This window comes from Zosterops lateralis, assembly GCF_965231275.1.
Source record: "Zosterops lateralis genome assembly, chromosome: 10".
Taxonomy (NCBI): Eukaryota; Metazoa; Chordata; class Aves; order Passeriformes; family Zosteropidae; genus Zosterops; species Zosterops lateralis.
The window spans coordinates 22,172,230-22,190,420 of NC_139770.1; the positions used below are offsets into that span (position 1 = coordinate 22,172,230).

Sequence of the window (18,191 nt, forward strand, 5' to 3'; positions counted from 1 at the left end):
TAAATATTCTTGGGCCATGGAGAGAGGGAAAGATGCCATGAAATCCTGAGCTTCTAAATATTGCACCACTAAGAATGTTCCCAGCTGGGATCCTCAAAAAGGCCAAGCCCCTCCTGGGAAGGTGGCACTGGACACTTGGTGACCACACAAGGCAGCCAGCAAGGGACCTGCACAAAAAGATGACAACACACCTGGAACTGCAGTGAACATGCATGGAATAGGCAGGACTGTGCTGGGGAATTGGGGCAGAGCCCTGCTGAGCTGGGCACAGGTGCACAGATGCTCACCTTCACCCAATTCCTTTTCAGCTTCTCAGGCACTTTTGGCCAAGCCCCCAAACTTGAGCCAAATTCCAGCTTCATTTACATCCTTTGCAACCAAGTCAAGGGAGTTGCATGTCAGTATCAAATCTTTCTTGGTTTGGGTCCTGTGGCTTCCCAAAGCCCCAGTCAGACCAGCCAGGAGGGCTGGGGTGACGTGTGCCAAGCACAGAATCTCCCTAAGGAAAAACATCCATGTCCTGAAAATCTCTGGGGTGATCTACCCCCCAGAAACCCTCCATCACACAGAGAAATCCTTTTTGCATCTGGAGCACACAGACACGTATCTCTGCTGAGGAAACAATCCAGCCCCAGCTCTCCAGAGTGCCTGGCAGTGGTGCTCCTTTGGGGCAGCATCTGGTTATCACTCCTGGCAGAACAGCAACAAAACCCTCAATCCCCACAACAGCCCAACAGGCACCTTGGAGTTGTGGAGGGAGTGTGGTGAGGAATCAGCTGCCAGGCCAGGCACTGCTTGAAAATTTGGATGAAGGCACCGGGGTGTGTTTCATCCTGCCCCTCTCCAGCAGCTCCCAACACGAGCCCCAAACTGGCAGCTTTTACCCCCATACACGCTGCCCATCCCTGTGCCCTGCTTGTTCCTCCCACAGAGCCGTATCTGAGCCGGCAGGCACAGGGCAGGGGGGTCCTCCCACCCCAATGCTGCTTCTCCTACGGCGGGGAGAGGGTGGGAAGTGCCGCCCTGTGGCTCCTGTTGGTGGCTCCTTCCCCTCTTGGGGAAAGTCAGGCTCCCTGTGTAGGAGGGGCAGAGCCCGGGGACAGGAGGAGAAGGAGGGTGGATGGATGTGCAGGCACCTTCCCAGTTAGAAACACCTTCCTCCGAGCAGCCGGGAGGAGGCCCTGCCTTTGTTTGAGCTGGAGGTGGGGACTGGCCCTGAGCAAAGAGGGTTCAGTGGGACTCACCAGAGCAGCTCCCCCTTGCACCCTGGAGGGGCTGGGGCCTGGCCAGGGAACCGGGATTTTGGGGCCTCAGAGAAGATTCAAGCACTGTGCTCACCTCACACCTGTAAGAAAACAGTTTGTGTTGGTGTTTCCAGCTTTGGGGAAAACCCCAGCTGTGTGTTCCCTGCCGGGTGCTCCAGCCAAGGGGCACATTGCCAGCCCAGGGACAAGTGGAGGTACAACGTAACAGAGTAACCCAGACACAGCTTTCACAGCTTTTACAGGGAGAGTTTGTGGCGCTTTGAGGGACTCAATGCAACTCATCCCACCACATTCTCAGTTCAGTGACACAGCTGGGTGCAGGTTCCCCAGGCAAGCCCAGTCACCACATCACCTCCAGCAGCACCACAATCCACAGCACAGCTGCTGGTGAGCAAATGCAGCACAGCCCACAAAGGGGAACTAAAATCTTTTACAGGGCCACACTGTCCTGCTTAATAGTCCCAGTCTCCAGCTGAAGGGATTCATCCCACTCTTTCAAAGATTCAAATTCATGTCAGATCAGAATGAAGCAAGCTACCACCAAGAGCTCGTTTTCCAGCACCACCCCCCCCACCGTGTTTTCCTCGTTCCCTGGACTGATGACATGCCTGTTGGGCAAACAGCAGCAGATGGCAAGTGCTTCCCAGGGATTTTCAGCTGCTGGAGAGATGCATTCAGTGGCCCAGATCAAACACAGCTGCACAGGGACAGCAACACCACACTGCCATCTTCAGTAGAAGCAGGATGTAACTCAGATTTTCTGATGGCAAACGGTGCCTGCAAAGTGCTACCAAACCCCTACCTTGCTCACCATGAATGCATTTACAACATTTTGTCCCCAGATCTCTCCTGAGCTTGTATCTGTGCTTAAAAACATTAGTACAAAAAGGCTACACCCTCTGCAGCCCCATGATGTACCACCAGGTATTTAGCACTGACTCACACCAGGTAACTAACCTGGGTGGGGATCTTCATCAGACCTTTTTTCACAGTTTTACAGACCACTCCTGAGCCTCGATCTGGACGTGGTTGCGAGGACATTCCTAACATGAACATGTGTCACAGAGCCAACAGTGGTCAGCAAGTGGCTCACATGCCTTCAGTCTGCTGCAAACACATTCTGGTAAAACCTGCCCCATAAAGTAAAAAAACCCACAGGCACACTGAAGGCTCTTGTGTTAAGATTTAATAATAATAATAATAACAACATTTCAAAAACAATGAGTGCATTGTACACGAGACCTGGTTTCAGTGCTTTTTATTGACTATTTGCCCTGTGTGGTGTCAGTGTACTGAAGACCTGGGGAGTGGTGAGTGGATAAAAAACCCCATTGGGACGTTTTTTGGAGGAGGGCAGGGAGGGAGGGCAGCAGGAGGCTCAGAATCGAACAAAGGTGGCGTCGATCTGCCGCACGGTCGGGAGCGCCAGCATGATTTTGCGCCGGTACTGGGGGTCCTTCTGCAAGGGGTTTCTCTCCAGGTAGACAGTCTCCAAATTCTTGGCTCCTTTCAGCTCATCCAGGTCACTCCAGCTCTCAACGAGGTTGTCATTCATCTGCAGAGCACACACAGGCATGTCCACACCCACAGGAACCCCCCAAAAAAGGAAAGCGGTCGCGGTGCCGTGTCATTGCTACTGGGGCAGCACCGCTCATCAACACCCTGTCTGCAAGATCCTTCCTCTCCCAGAACCTCTGAGATGAGCTTTCCTGCCTCACACCCCAGGCCTCAGCACTAAACCAAACACCCCCACACTGTCCTGGCTGCTGGTCAGCTGCTCCACCCCTCACACAGCAGATCCAGCCCAAGCACTGTACCAGGACTGAGCCTGCAAGGCACCATCTCCCACTCCACTGTGCATTTATGGGCTGGAAATCCTTACACCATAATTTATTTCCACTGTGACATCATTTTATGACTTCTCAGGAAACATTAAAAAAGGTCCCAAACTGACAAGAAAAGCAACATTTTCCTCTCTCCTCCACATAAATTTCCCTGCAAAAACTGCTTTACGCTCCAGAGGAAATGCCAAGCTCTCTGACTTGGGCTCTTCTCCTGCCTCATTGTTGGCTCAGCAATTGCACACAAAGGAATGAGTGCTTCAGCTGCCCAACAAAGAAGCAAAGCTGCAATGTGGCCACATGCTGCCCAACCCCAAGACACCAGAACACTTTGCTTTTGGATAGTCACTGCAGCAATGCCACCTTCAAATAAAATATAAAAAAACCCTCACTGGATTGTCTCATTCTGCTACAGCTCATTACAAGGTTATTTCAGCCAAGTCACACAACCTTCACCTGTCTCAGTCCCTCCACTGGGGGTGTGCTACTGGGAAACTGCTAGAAGACTATCACAGTGTCTAGGATTTTGAATTCTGTTTACTTAAAGTGTTAAAGGACATTTTTATGTGGCTTTGACTGTGCAGTCAGTGAAAAAAAAACAAACTGAGAGATACAACACTGGTTTCCACTGAAAATTTTGTCCTGCTCCTTTTCAAACAAATCAGGTGTTTTTAAACGTGGTGTTTTAGTGGAACAAAGCCAGGAGAGCATTTTCTGTGCTCAGCTAACAGCTCTTGGGTACTCTGACAAAGGACTCTAAACACACTGGTGTTTGTGCAAAGGAGTCCAGCCAAGTTCAGCTCTGGCCTTTCAGGTGCAACCAGTGCAGACACCTCCAATAAGGGGAGCCACAGCAAAGAGGAAGACAGGAGGAAATTGCACAGGGTCAGGACAGGCTCCACACTGCACTGCCTCACCTCTGCTGCCCAAAAGGGGCCACACTAATGGGCTGCTCCATGTTCTGCTCCTTCAAGAGTCCCTTACAGACAGGCATGGCCAGGTAACACTGCTGGCTGTCCCCTCAGCCATGCTGCAAGATGAGGAAAACCATCTAAGGAACCTGGGCTCCAGACTCTCTAGCTGAGTTTCATTTGAAGCTGCTTTCCACTCCTTTTCTCTCAGCATCTGCCCAAGAGTTTAAATAACTCCAAATGACAGACACTATACAGCACAGCTTTTATTCTCAGCCTTGAATGCAGAAACTCTACAAGAGCTGAAGCACATGCCAGCTCATGAACACCTGCTGCTTCTCCATTTTTCACAGGAGCACATTTGTACACAGCTCCCAAACAGGGCACACTGCTGATGCTTTAGGACAGGGTATCTCTGAATTTCCTGACCTGACTTAGGAAAGCCAAAGAGCTCAGCAATTCAGAGTGCCAGAAAGCAACAGAAGCAATCCTAAACTTGTTATCTGCCTTATAGGAATGGAATCAGAAGTTGGTTTCATTTTCTTCATATTTATAACACCATAAACATATCAACTGTGCTCTGAACAGGCTCTGTGCTTCCCCTAGTACTCTGTCCTGCTCACTTACAGAAGAGCTGCAGAAATAGGACAGTGAGTGGGGGGTGTTTCATAACCAACCTGAGTGTGAGGGCAGGGCCCATTTCCTAGGCAGAGACAGGCTTCTTATCACTCAGCAAAGCTCAGCAATGAAATTTTTAAGCTCTTCCCTTTCCCTAGGGAAAACCACCACACACTCTATCCATGCAGACTGTCAAGATCTTAAAGCTGATCACCAGAACTAGCAGAGTTCACTCCAAGGCACACATGTCCCCTGTACTGCCCATCAGAAGGGTTTCCCTCACTGTGGCACAGACATTTTGGGGAACAGCTCTGCTCTGTGCTTACCCAGAACTCCTGCAGCTCTGTTAAGTGACTGATGTTCTCGATCTTCTTAATTCTGTTGGCTGCAATGTCCAGCATTGTGAGTTTGTTCTAGAAAAAGCAAACACAAAAATATTAGATCTGATTTCCTTCCATCTTCTCTGTGCCACTTTTTCCAGGCCCAGAGTTGGAATCTGTGAGGAGCAGACAAGTTATTACCAGCTGCTCACATTCAGCTCAACTCTTGCTGCCTATATAGAACAGGGAAGATTGTTTTCAATCAAGCTGGGCTGCTGATCTCCCAGAAGCCACGTGACAAAAATGAAGGCAGTTACTGGCTGGATGGCAACTGCCAGCCAAGGACTCCTAAAAACTGAGCTTTCCTCAAAGTATATTAAGAGGAGGATTAAAAATCAGATCCAAAGTGTCCCCTTGAGCAGCAGAGTTGAACAAATTTAGCAGCAGGAAACTCAACAAATTTAAAAAAGCTTTTACTGGGTGAGAATGAAAATGATCCAGGTTTCCACAAAATCCATCCCACCCAAAAGACAAACATGCACACTGACAGGAAGGCAAACTGCATGCCATGGCTGGCCACTCTTACTGCTAGCTCCAGTTTTGTCCTATTGGAAAGCACTCATGGTTACCTACAAGCTGCTATCTGAAAGGCTGCAGCAGCCAGCCAGCTGTGTCCAGGAGCCTTCCCATGGCTGAGGATCAGCCAGGCTGCTGTTTCACCCATATCTCCCTTCCCCATGTCACAAAAATAATTCTGCTCCAGAATACTTGGAGGATCTTTACTCACATGAGACACTTTAACATTTAACAAACACTTGGATATTTGGTGTCTCTCAGGAGACTCGGGAACCCACACCTAACTGGGGAAACTGAGGAACAAAAACCTCCAGGAAAGCCACTACCACAAGCAGCTCAGGGCAACAACTGTGCAGCAGAGTCAGCCAAAGCCTGCTCACATTGTTCTCCAGTCCCTCGATGACTTCGATGCCATTGTGGCTGAGGTACAGCTCCCGCAGGTTCACCAGGCTCTGCAGCCCCTCAATCTTGGTCAGACGGTTGTTCTGCAAGTGCAGCATGTGTTCAGTGCCACTCCAAACAAACCCAAACCCCTGGGACCCACTGGGGGAAAACCATTTCTCTGCAGTGTTGTCTGCTTGGGCCCACACTGATCTTGTGAGCTCAGCTGTTTGACCTCTGCACCTCTGATCCACGACAAAATCCCATGGGAGTCCCAGTCTCCAGCATGAATCAGACTCTGACCTTCCCATCAAAAATTGCAGCCTGAAAGTTTTTGGCTTGGTGTCTTAACAAACAACAGCCCTATGCAGGAATAGCATTCATTTTGTAGGTCTTTACAAATGGGAAGGTCAGAGAGGAAGTTGCACCACCTTAATCACACTGCACTCTGCTGTAGCTAACTCTTTATGCCCTGCAGAATAATGGCACACACAGGTACCACAGCAGGCAGTCAGTGTGTCTTGCCAGCAGCTTTAAGAGATACCAGAATGCACAAACACTGTCATATGGATAAGAAGGAGACTCGGTGAAAAAATTAGCTGAGTATCTTTTATTCCACCTTTTAAAAAGGAAGAAAGCTCATTTTCGAAATGAGTTTTCTTTTTGAGAGCTCATTAAGGACAGATTGCATTCAGCACAGGCTTATTCACATTTCTTGCCTCTTCAGTAAGAAGGCAGTGACTGAGCCACGGTCACTGTAAGGACTACCTGGCATAACACTTCCAATGTTATTGTAATGCATTAGGAAACAGTGTTTCAGGAAGGAAGTAGGGGATAACATCCATTTCCTATTCTTTCTTCCATAAAAATCAAATATTTGCTTTTATAATTTTATCGGTGTCTGTCAACCTCAAGTAGCATGAAAGGATGAAAAAAGACAACACAAAGAATATCGTATTTCCTTTCCAGTAGAGGAGTTTGACTCTAACACTGCAGACTGCTAATGAAGGGCTTACAAGAAGCCTGGAGAGGGATTTTTCACAAGGGTATGTAGGGATAGGACAAGGGGGAATGGCCTTAAGGTGAAGGAAGGCAGGTCTAAAATAAATACTAGGAAGAAGTTCTTCTCTGTGAGTGTGGTGAGACCCTGGCACAGGTGCCCAGAGAAGCTGTGGCTGCCCCTGGATTCCTAAAGTGTCCAAGGTGGGAACTCGGGATGGAATCTGGGATGGTGGAAGGTGTCCTGCCCATTTCAGGGTGTAGAGTAAGATGGGCTTTAAGGTTCCTTCCAATCCAAACCATTCTGGGATTCTGTGATTCACAAGAGCTGATCCTATCTGACAGGGAGGCTTTTCAGAACACAGCCAGTACCTGTATGCTGAGCACAGTCAGGTTTGTCAGCGCATCCAGGTTCTGGAGCTTGGTGATTTTATTCTTTCCAAGAAACAGACTGTCAAGGTTAGCCAAGGTGTCAATGTTTTCAATTACCTGTGAAAGGAGCAGAGGAGACAGTGTTATTGCAGAACTCCACCTGGTAGATGTGGCTGTCACTGTGTAGCCACATTATAACCATGTGGTGTATGCCAGGTAGAAGATACTCATTTGTGAAGCACAAAAAAAATCTGTCACTAGAGAATGGAAACAGAATCTGGGGAGAAAAACCACAGTTTGTAAATTCAGTCTTGCACATCAGTGACTGCATAACACAGAGGCAAGCTGTTCAGTTTCTCTGCCATAAGCAAAGTTAACTGTCTCATAGGTGTGTGTGTTAACAGATTTAACTCCTGGCTATGCAGTCATGGCTTGGCAGAACACACCCACACCAGTGTGAGTGATGGACACTTTTAAAATACACATATCAATGCTACTGGCAGAATACAGACACTTGTACCAGTTTAGCTTGAAATCAGCCTTTGGGAAGAGAAAGTAAGGGCAAAAACAGGGACAAAAAGGGAAAAGAGTAAGATTACAAAAGGCTCCTGGCACCCACGGCTGTGTCTGTGCTCAGGAAGGCTGTGACATTTCAGCTTTTCCACGTGCTTCTTGCCTGCCAAAATTTCCAGTTAGTAGTGCTGGGGAGCCAGGGCAGTGAGTCCTAGCACCACTTGGATTACCCTGTGTGTGTGTGCATGTAATAACATAAGGAAGAAGGAGATGGACACTCAGGAAAGGTAAGAAGCTTTTAAACCTTTATCCTGCAACTGCCAGAAGACTGGTCACAGTGTTAATCAGCTCAAATTTGCATTCACCCCCCTTCTAGACTATGAACTTAGCCTTGTTTTGACCTTGCAAGAAAAATTATAGATTTGTTGCTCACTGGCAGCTTCTCCAGCCCAGAGGAGGAAATACTGATGACTCAGTACAGGGAGAGGAATGGAACAGATGGACATGAGAGGACAAAAACCCTAAGAAAAGTAAAGAAGTGCTTCCATTACAGCTGCCTCAGCCCAACTTTAAGGAAAAAAGCATAAATATGTCAGCTGAAGCATAAAGTTCTGCTCCCAAAAAGAAACAGAGCAAAAAGTGCTAAGTCGCGAGGGATTCCAAGATCAGGGCACTCTGAGAGGTATGAGTGTGCAGCAGAGGAGGCAAGAACAGCCCTGTGCAGCAGCTTTAATGCACAGGGAAAAAGTCAATCAGGCACCTCAGAGTCCAGAACACTGCCTGAAGGGTCCACAGGCTTGTAACCTAAAGAGTTAGGACATGTCCAGCTGTAAAGCATACAGCCAAGGCACCCCACACCAACAGAAAACTAGCCCAGGAGTTCTTGCTACCATGAGATTTCTTTGTCAGAGGTTACTCACCCCAATAAAGCAATTAGAACCATAGAACACTGCTATTTGAAGAAGTCAGAACAGAATTAACAGACAAACAGAAAAAAACCCCACTAAAATAAAGTAATTTAAGAAGCCTGTGTTACCCATACAGTGACAATTTTGGGGTTTTTTTTGTTTGGTCTGTTAATGTGCTCAGGCTCAACACTGAGAAAACACACATAAAATAAATCTGACCTCATTGTTAAAGATATTCCTTGGCTTGACAACATTATTGACAATGTACTGCCTAAGTATAATGCAGAAATCTAGCTGGATTTCTTTTTTTCCCAGATGATAATGATGCCTAGATACAGAATGCAGTACAGTTTTGCTTAACCCAACTTTTGTAATGTAAGGATCAGTGTGCTGAGCCTGCTCTGCTTCTGAAAAATGCCAAATGCTTCTCTCCATGACTCCTGTTCCCCCATCCTATGCAAACTCTAAGGTTCCTATTCCCTATTCTGACCAGGCTGATGTTCTCACACTCCAGATTTATTCCTCTAAATAATTTCATTTCCAAAGCAGTCCAGTTTAGCTTTAGGAGCAAAGCAAATTTTTTCCTCTTCAAAAAAAGCAGCACACATCTCTGCCTTAGAAGGCTGTTTATAATAAGTGAAGTTTCCTTCTCTACAAAGACAAGTGTTTTTCCACAAGTCCTGAAACAAAAAGGACAAACAGATCTTTTCCTAATCTTTCAGCAAAACAAGTAATTAATTTCTCAAGAGACTATAAATGGGCAGCACCATCTTAGACCACATTGACTGAAATGCACTCATCTTTTATGAGTATTTTCTAAAGAGCATGTAATTAAAAAAGCTTTTAAAAAACAAAGCTTATTTTGTTGAAAGTTTTTTGTCATCTGTCTGACCAGTTCTCTTATGAACTGAGCAAATACAGAGAATCACACCTTAGGGACAGGAGAGACTCATAACTGCCCTCCTGTAAGTGGCACAGATTTTAAATTGAAAAAGCCACAAACTGCACAATAAAACTCCAAAGCAATCAGCAGTACAGTACCAAGCTTTAGGTTTTAAAAGCATTTCAGAGTAAAGCCTCCAGAAAATCTTTTTCCTAAGCAAGACTGATGCCATAGCAGGCTGTCAACTGCACCTGCAAATCAAACTCATTTTGTTTTCAATAGATTTCATGGAATCAGCACCAATCTGTAGAAAGAAGAGAGAAAACAACTGCTAGTTTTGATATGCTTGGCTCTCTAGCAGGAAGAAATCATCACCTGCAAAAGGAAGCACAGAAGGGATACAGGAGCTCATTAAAGACAAAAACTCAATAATGGTGATCTAGTAGCCAGGCACTAGTGCATAATGAAAGGCTCCAGCATGCACAGCAATAAGCACAGTGACTGATTGGAACAATAAAAACCAATAAAATTGCAAATCAAAGTCAAAGCAGTGCACTTGCAGAAAATGCCAGTATCACACCAAAGAGCTGAAAACTCTCCAGCCAACACCTCACAGAGCAAACCTACCCGAATTCGATTGGACCCCAACTCTAGCATCTGTAGCATCTGCAAGTTGCTCAAATTCTCAATTTTGCTGATTTTGTTGTTGACAAGGAAGAGTTTTTTCAGTTGGGTGAGTCGATCTAGGCCTTCAATGTGTCGCAGAACATTAAAGGAGATGTCCAGGATCCTGAGGTAAAAAACAAACCAAAGGTCTCATCAGTCCAGCATGCATGGATGATTCATGGATAAAAGAAGCATTTGTAAATTGGTGGGGAATGGGGAATGTCCCTGCCTGCAGAGATCAAGCCTTTGCTAGGCCTTGAAGCTAAAGTTTCTTTTTATCAGAAAACAACACGACAAATAAAACTTTCAAAATACTTTTGCAGTGTGTTAGCAAAAAGAAATCATCTGCCAGATGCAGAAGACAGCCATTATTTTGCCCAGCCATGAAGCTGCCATGGTGGGAGGAAGCCATTCTGCATTTCTGCATTTTCTTTGGGAAAGATACCTGCCTACAAGATCTGACAGGACCATGCCAAAGGTTCCCCTGGGCAGGAAGCAGTTGTGATGGTGAGAAGTGGGCCAGTCCTGCCCCAGTGGGAACAGTTTTGTGATGTACCTCCAGAGTGATCCAGGCAAGTGCCAGAAACCCAGAAACTTGGAAGGGTGCTTACTCCTTCCCTAACACTCTTCAAAAAAACCCCAAAAACAAAACAAAACAAAACAAACAAACAAAAAACCCCTTTACTCAAACCTCTTGTCATTTTTGCAGGAATAAAACCTGTTACAAAGAGCTCTCCCTGCAAGAGCAAAGGAGGTTTGAGAGCTCCCACACCTGTGTGGAAGCTGCAGCCACCTGCCATTCTCCCTGCCTTACACAGCCCAGGTTTCATTTCCAGCTGCTGTCCCTGGGGAGCTTCAGGATAATGAAACTTGTCGACTGCACAGGTTAAATATCAATAGAGAAGAGACATTATCCTTCACAGAGCACCAAAATAAATTCTGAGAGAGGCTTGGCTGATAAACACAGGAATAAGTACATGAGTAACACAGTGAGTAGCAAACCACCCCCAACCCTGGTGATTCCCCTGGACTCACTCAAGATCCACCAGAGACTCCAAGTTCTCAATCTTCCGGATTTGATTGTCGTAGAGATCCAGCTCCCTCAAGGTCTGCAGCTGCTCCAGGTTTTCAATGTGCTTAATCAAGTTCTGACGGAGACACAGAGTCTAATTGTTGAGGAAAAGTTTAAAAAGAGACAGGAAAATGGAGATGAAGGATTGCATATAATGCCTTTTGGCTCACAGACAAAAAGGTGTGAGGGCTTCCCCATTCAGTTTTGCTGGGAATTTGTTGGGTTGTTGGTGGCTTGTTGCGTTTTTGTTTGTTTGTTTTTTAAATACAATCTGGAGGTTGCCTTAAGCAACATGTTGTAACTGGGCCTGCTTTGAGGGCTTTACTAGAGACCTCCAGAGACCCTTTCCCATCCACATTATTCTATTTCAGTCTGCTGTGCTAGTTCAGGATGTGCCCTGATGCATTGTCTCTCATCCACTTCCAAAACAAACTTGAAAAATCCCAAGATTTTTATTACTACTTGACAAATAGGTAAACACCATTTTACCCTCTTCAGCTAAAAATGAAGCAAACTCACTAAATGTCAGCCAAAAAGAGACTCTCTATCTGCCCTCTTAGAGGTTAGATCTACAAATTCCCCATTCCAAGAGGCATTCTCTATTCCCCAGGACTGTTACCTTCACTTTCTTGAGCACCTCAAATCCTTCAATCTTCCCAATTCGGAAATGATTCAAGTCAACATCCTTAAAGAGAAATGGAGGGATTTAGCAGTCGTTTCAAAACAAACCCAGTCTTTAAAGATCAACTTGGTACTTTATTCTAAAGAAATTATAGTCTCACAAAATGAAAACTTCCCTTCAAAGAGCATTTGCAAAATGGGTTTGGCACAGGATTTTACCACCACAACTGAGACACACTTGGTCACACTGGCCTAAGCTTGTTTTGCAGTTATCTGCAAAATGCAACAGCCCTTTCTTGAGTCTGAGCATTACCAAAATTAGAAATCTTCAGAAATTTATTGAGGAAAAATCCTTGCATAAATGAAGTTCTGCATAAAGTTCTCTTACCTACTCTGCTAGAGCTTAACTGGAACACAAGTTGCCATTTCCAGTTCCAGGCCTCAGATGAGCAGGAATCACTGACAGTTTGAATAACCAGTGGATCTATGAACATTAATTCTGCACTGGCAATCAGCTGAGGCACTGAACAGCACAGATGTGAACTCCAGACACTCCAGCTTTGAAAGTCAAAGAGAAACAGAGCCCTTTCCCACCCCAGCTCAAACCTCTGCAGCTAATGGGCTCACAAGGTAGCTGATGCCAAGGCACTGGGCTGGGTAAGTCACTGTGCCTGTTCCAAATCACAGGGCTCACAGCAGCAAACAGCTCACTGAACACACTCTCTGAAGCTCGTAGCCCAGCAACACAGACACACTTCAAGTGCATCTACGCTTAATTTAAAATTCTGAAGCACTAACAAAACATTTCAGCTAGTGATGAAAAATGAAACACCTCTACTTCTAGTCTAAAGGCTCTGAATCAGTTCTGGGGAGGATCACAGCAGCCAGCACCTTCAGAAGAATTAGATCTTTTAACCAGGTTTCAATACTTGCCTTTGCCTACCTTTGCCTCCTGCTGTATAAAGCCCGTAAGGACAAAAATCTGCCTTTACCTCAGCCTCTGGGTCCAGGCTAATAGTCTCCATGTCCACTGGGGTCTCCGCCTCCCCTGCAGGAGAAGAAACACATTATGAACTTCTGTACCAGACAGCCAAAGGCAGGATAACAGCCAACATCCAGAGAGCAAATGCTCCTCAGGAGAGGAAACATGAGCGGCACAGCTCAGATATTCTGCTTCGTTAAAACCACACATTAAAACCAACCGCATTAAAACCATTTCCGTAACGACGGCTCATTATGGAAAAAAACTTTCTTATCAGCAGGATTTCATGCTAAGATGCAAAAGACACACAGATCAGCACCTTGCCCAACCTGCCTGTGTGGTTGCTGAAAACTGCAGGCTCAAGAGTGGGCAGGATGCCTTTCCTTCACACCAACATCCCTTTGCTGACCATCATCCCTTTGAAGATATCCCATCCAAAGTGTCTGTGCTCTTGTGACACCACAATCAAACTTTGCCAAGAAGGAATCATAACTGTCTAGTGAGATGACCAGGAATGACCAAGCATCTCAACAATCCCACCCTGCAGGTTTATTTTTTATTAGCCCTGTCACCTTATGTCACTGTTGTGTGCACTTTTGCATGGATCTCCTTTCCTTTGTTTGAACTCTCTACTATGCCAGACAACACTGTTTATCCCACTGCATGAATTTCCTTGGGAAAATGCTTTTATAGCTCTGGAAAACACCCCAGCACTTGCTGTGCTTCTACCACAGCACATGAGGGAGGGAAATTTACTGGAGAATTCATGCTGAATAATTCATGCCCATTCCCATTTGTTGGAGAGGGTGTGCTGGTTGCATCAATTTCTGAAGGAAAACTAAGTCTGATCCAGCTTTGCAAAACTGACATACAACACCAAGATTTTTCTACTTCATGTGCAAAGCTTCTCTAGGTGCTACCAAAAACTCAAGCAACTTGAATTACAATCCCATCCCAAAGGCTTTGCACTAACTCCTGCATATATGCAAGCTCATTCCCTTAACCCAATAGCAGTGACTATTTTCACAGCTCAGCGTGGTTAAAACATCCCTGTAAATGTCAAGTGTTCCTATTTAATCACTGTTTCTCCTAATAAGTAGCAGTGCAGGCACAAACAGTACCAGCATCACCATTTTTAATGCTACCATCCAACTCCAAGGTTGTGGTGGGCCACGGATCATCACTGACCTTCCTGTATTTGGGCTGTTGCTCTTGCCTGGATATTTAAACAGGAAAGAGACTCACTGAAGTGAGTCTCACAGAAGTGAAAAAGCAATCCTCCTATTTTAATTCTTTTTTTAATAGCACAAATTAGCAGGAAATGTAAATTATATTTTGGGAATGCAAAATGAGCAGGTAGTCTTGGGGATGTTAAACAGCAAGATAGAAATGCCACCAAAAATTGACACACATGGAAGTGCCTGTCAGCAATTAGCAGTGAGCAACGCCTGCTCTTTCTTATTTTAGTTCCATATCAGGAGCTCTGCACTTCAGCAGGGGAGTGGGGTACCCCACCCTGCTGCTATCAAGGCTGTACCTCTTTGACCTGTCTCTTGGGTGCAAAGACTGTCAGTGAGAAGTGCTCCAAGCCAAACAAGCAGTCTTGCTGACTTTACAGCCCACAGTTATTTGAGATATCATAGGAAAAACTCCAAATTATGCCCCTTGTATTGAGTCATACTGGCAGTAACTTAGTGTTCATGGTGAAGGAACTTTTGAGTTGCAAGTCCTTTGAGACTTTAAAGTTGTCCAACAGTAAAGCCAATCATGCACTTGGTAAAAAAAAAAAAAAATCTTCATAAAAACACCCCATTCAAGTAAAAAAAATAAATTATTTGACTTCATTTGGCTAGCAAGCTTGAATATTTTAATTTATAAACACTTGATTGAGGTAATGTGTTAAATACTCTGTTCTGGGGCCTGTCAAAGGGTAGCTCCTCTTAATTTTGACATATGGCTTTGAGACCCCACTCATGATATCCAGTGTGGAAAACAGCACTCAAATCCAAAGATGCAAAACCAAACCACATAGGATACACATCAAATTCACTGAAATAAAAGAAATTTAAAACTGAACACACAGGCACTGCTGTTGTGTTATAAAGCCAATTGTCATGAAGTCTTTGCACTGTGTATAAAGCCTACAGCAGCCTGAGGGAGATGTGGATCTGGTATCAGCTGTAAATCAGTATTGGTACGAAAATGTTAAAATACATTTTCCCTCAAACAACAGAAAAAGAAAAAAAAAAAAAGGAAAGAGAAAGAAGAGAAAAATGGTTCTAGCAAATTTACAGTAATTTATATCTCATTTTATTTATGAACTGACTGGACAGGAAAAAACTCTACACTGACCCTCCCACAAACACTTTACAGCCAGGACTGCAATTTCCCTTGCAAATTACTTTACTCCATACTTCTCAATGGGAAAAAAACCATCACTCTGGCAGTGAAGTTTCCTAAGTGAATTTTTTTGTGTAACCTATGCCTGCAAGCCACATGCCTTTGCAGAGGTGGAAAAAAAATTCCACCATTCAGAAAACCCAAATTCCACAGTGGGAACAGTCATTACTGAGTTATGTAAGTTCGCAGTACCACAAGCATTTCAATCAACAAAAAGCCTAACTACACTTTTTAGGTGCATATGCATGAAGAATATTATAAATAGTTCAGTTATAAGCTTTCTAACTAGAGGCTCTTTTCCTCAGAGAATTAGCTAAATGATGAATTTGAAATTTCAGCTGCTCAAGCTCTTTCTGCTTAAGATCTTCTGTGGAAAAAAAATGTGGAAAACTCATCATTTTCCTTTCAGCTGAGAAACTCAAAGCTGGCCGTGGAAACTATCTTGAAGGCTCGAAAATTATTCCTCTGCTTGGTTCCTGCCCTAGTTTTCTGAATGCTTACAGTTTGGAGAATGTAACAATACAGGCATTATATTAAACAGTACAGAAATGTAATTCAGCAAACAAATCGTGAATGTGTTTTTCTTGCTTCCACCACAGTAAAAGTACATCACTTCTGTATGTCCTTTCATAGAACTCCCAGGGGAACAATGTGCAAAATACAACCTCCAACACACAGCTAACTCATGCCAGCTGAGCAAACACTCAGGATTCCAGGCATGCAAAGGAAAGCTCTCTCTGATCTGTATGATTCTATCAACTGCACAGTGCCTGGGATGCACAGTTTGCAAAGGAATGACCTGCCCATGAAAGAGCATTTCTTTATTAATATTTGAGGGGTTTAAATTATCAACAACAAATTAAACCTGTGCATTTACTCATGAGATTTAAAATTCTAGTAAAAATTTACTAGTTTGAAAAAATACTTTGGCAAATCTCAATGTGTGAGATTAAGATGAGGAGGGATCTACTGTAAGAACTAAAATTTGCTTCGTTATTTCCCTTCCAGTATCCCAATAACAATCACATGGACATCTCTGTCAAAAGAATGATGTTACACTTCAGACTGCACCAAAAGCTCAGTCTGCAGGAATGGATCTGCTCTGACAAGTTCCATGCAAGCCACTGAAAAAACCTTCCATCAAACACTCAGAGGCTCTAAAGGCTGTCAATATTTCTACCCCATGTTCCAATACAAACAGCGAGATCAGCAGGAAATCTTTAAACCTAAGAGGATTCAAAGATACAATTTTGAGATGTCTTAGAATTTTTAATATTAAAACAATAAAATGGCCAGGTTCCTTCAATCCATCTAGAAAAAAATACTCTTCGTTGCCTTCCAAAGGAACCTGGCAATTATTTACTACACAAACTAAGGCAGAATTATGGAAACCTCCTCACAGTAACTTCTAATAAAAATTTCCAGCATCTTTCCACATAAAGAAAAGAAAAATACGAATAAAGATGGCTTGCATTTGGATATCAAATATTCCAAAAAGAAACGCAGATGGGTAAACAAGGAAAATAAAAATCAAAGCTCTAACATTAGCAGTTCCATAAAAATAAGGCAACTTTATTCTAGCAACGCCAGATGAGGCTACAATTTATTGAGACAGAGGCAAGGAGATGCCGTGGGGCAGATTCCCATGGATACTCAGCCTCGGGGAGCACAGGGGGTGGGCAGGCTGTGCACATGCGGCCGGGACTCCTGGAGGCAGTGCTGAGGTACCTGCGGAGCTCTCGCCGTTCTGCTCATCCCGCAGGCTCTGCTGGCTGAGCTCTGTCACCAGGCGAACCGCCTGCTTCCTCCCCTCCTCGTCTCCCGACTCCTCCGACTCGATCCTCTTATCAACTGCACGAAACACAGAGAAGGGCACAGTGAGGCTTTTCCCCGCAGCGGGGCACGGGGGAGGAGCAGCAGGCAGGTAAAATAACCGGGAGATTCACATAAACGACTACGCAGTTAGTAGAAATCCTAAGTTAACTAAATGAAAGGTTTAGTCTTAAATAAAAGGCCTCTTACCCCTTGTTTCTACTTTGATTTTGGATGCACTTTTTCCTCCCATCACATCTTCCTAAAACCAACAATCTGGGAAGAAGACTGGAGGAAAAAGGAAATTTCTTAGATCAATGAAGTGCAATTCCAAAGATTACGGAGATGGAATTAGAACTATTACATTTTAAGAGCTTTTAGAAAAAAAATCAGTATCATGTACAATAGTACCAATGACACGAAGAAGTGAAGGCATCAATCAAAAAAAAAACTCCTCGCAGATAAGAGCAACAGTCTCCCCAGAACAACCTGCCAGATCCCTTCAGCTTTACCGAGCCACAGCCACCTGGGGCTGGACCAGAAGGAGCTCCTCGCTGGCCCCCCTCAGTTTTTGCTATCGTTTCACCAGGAGACTAATGAGAACCAGCGCTATCCAGAAGGTTTTTTATCTCGTTATCTTTATTTTTTACGTCAGGCCATCTCCACAACCCCACTGCTGCTCCCTGTGGCACACGGAGCCCCGGTACCCCGCCGTGCGGTCACACACCCCGGCCCCTGGCAGGGCCGGCCCCACGGACAGTGGCCCTCCGCTGGACACACGGGGGCTGCCCGACCCGCGGAGGGCCCACCAGCCCCCCCGGCGCGCAGCCGGCCGCCGCACCGCCCGGAGGAAGCGCTCGAGCAGGCGGCCCCACCACCCCGACCCCCGCACGCTCCGCGGCAGCCCCGCCGGGCTCTCACCCTCCATCATCTCCTGCGGCCCCGCTGCGCTCTCCGCCGCCATATCGCTCCTCCTCCCACCGCCCCTTCCGGAAACTGCCTCCGCCGCCGCCCCAGCCAATCAGAGCCCGGCGCCGCCGCCGCGCCGCGC

At 45.4% G+C, this 18,191-nt stretch overlaps 1 protein-coding gene across 2 annotated transcripts; it reads right to left on the minus strand.

Moving 5' to 3' along the window:
• Positions 1–2,506: 2,506 nt before the first annotated feature.
• PPP1R7 (protein phosphatase 1 regulatory subunit 7) lies at positions 2,507–18,168 on the minus strand. 2 transcript variants are annotated; one of them, XM_083868967.1, is made up of 11 exons: positions 18,062–18,157; positions 17,351–17,428; positions 17,057–17,179; positions 12,939–12,994; positions 11,945–12,010; positions 11,289–11,419; positions 10,215–10,377; positions 7,284–7,400; positions 5,912–6,016; positions 4,962–5,048; positions 2,507–2,820 (listed from the first exon to the last, which is right to left on the minus strand). In XM_083868967.1, exons 2-11 carry the CDS (start codon positions 17,391–17,393, stop codon positions 2,644–2,646), a joined length of 1,068 nt encoding a protein of 355 aa, XP_083725093.1. In that variant the 5' UTR covers positions 17,394–17,428; positions 18,062–18,157; the 3' UTR covers positions 2,507–2,643. The 2 variants fall into 2 exon arrangements, with proteins under 2 accessions (XP_083725093.1, XP_083725094.1); XM_083868968.1 differs by lacking the exon at positions 17,351–17,428 and having other exon boundaries at positions 18,062–18,168.
• Between the last annotated feature and the right edge of the window lie 23 nt (positions 18,169–18,191).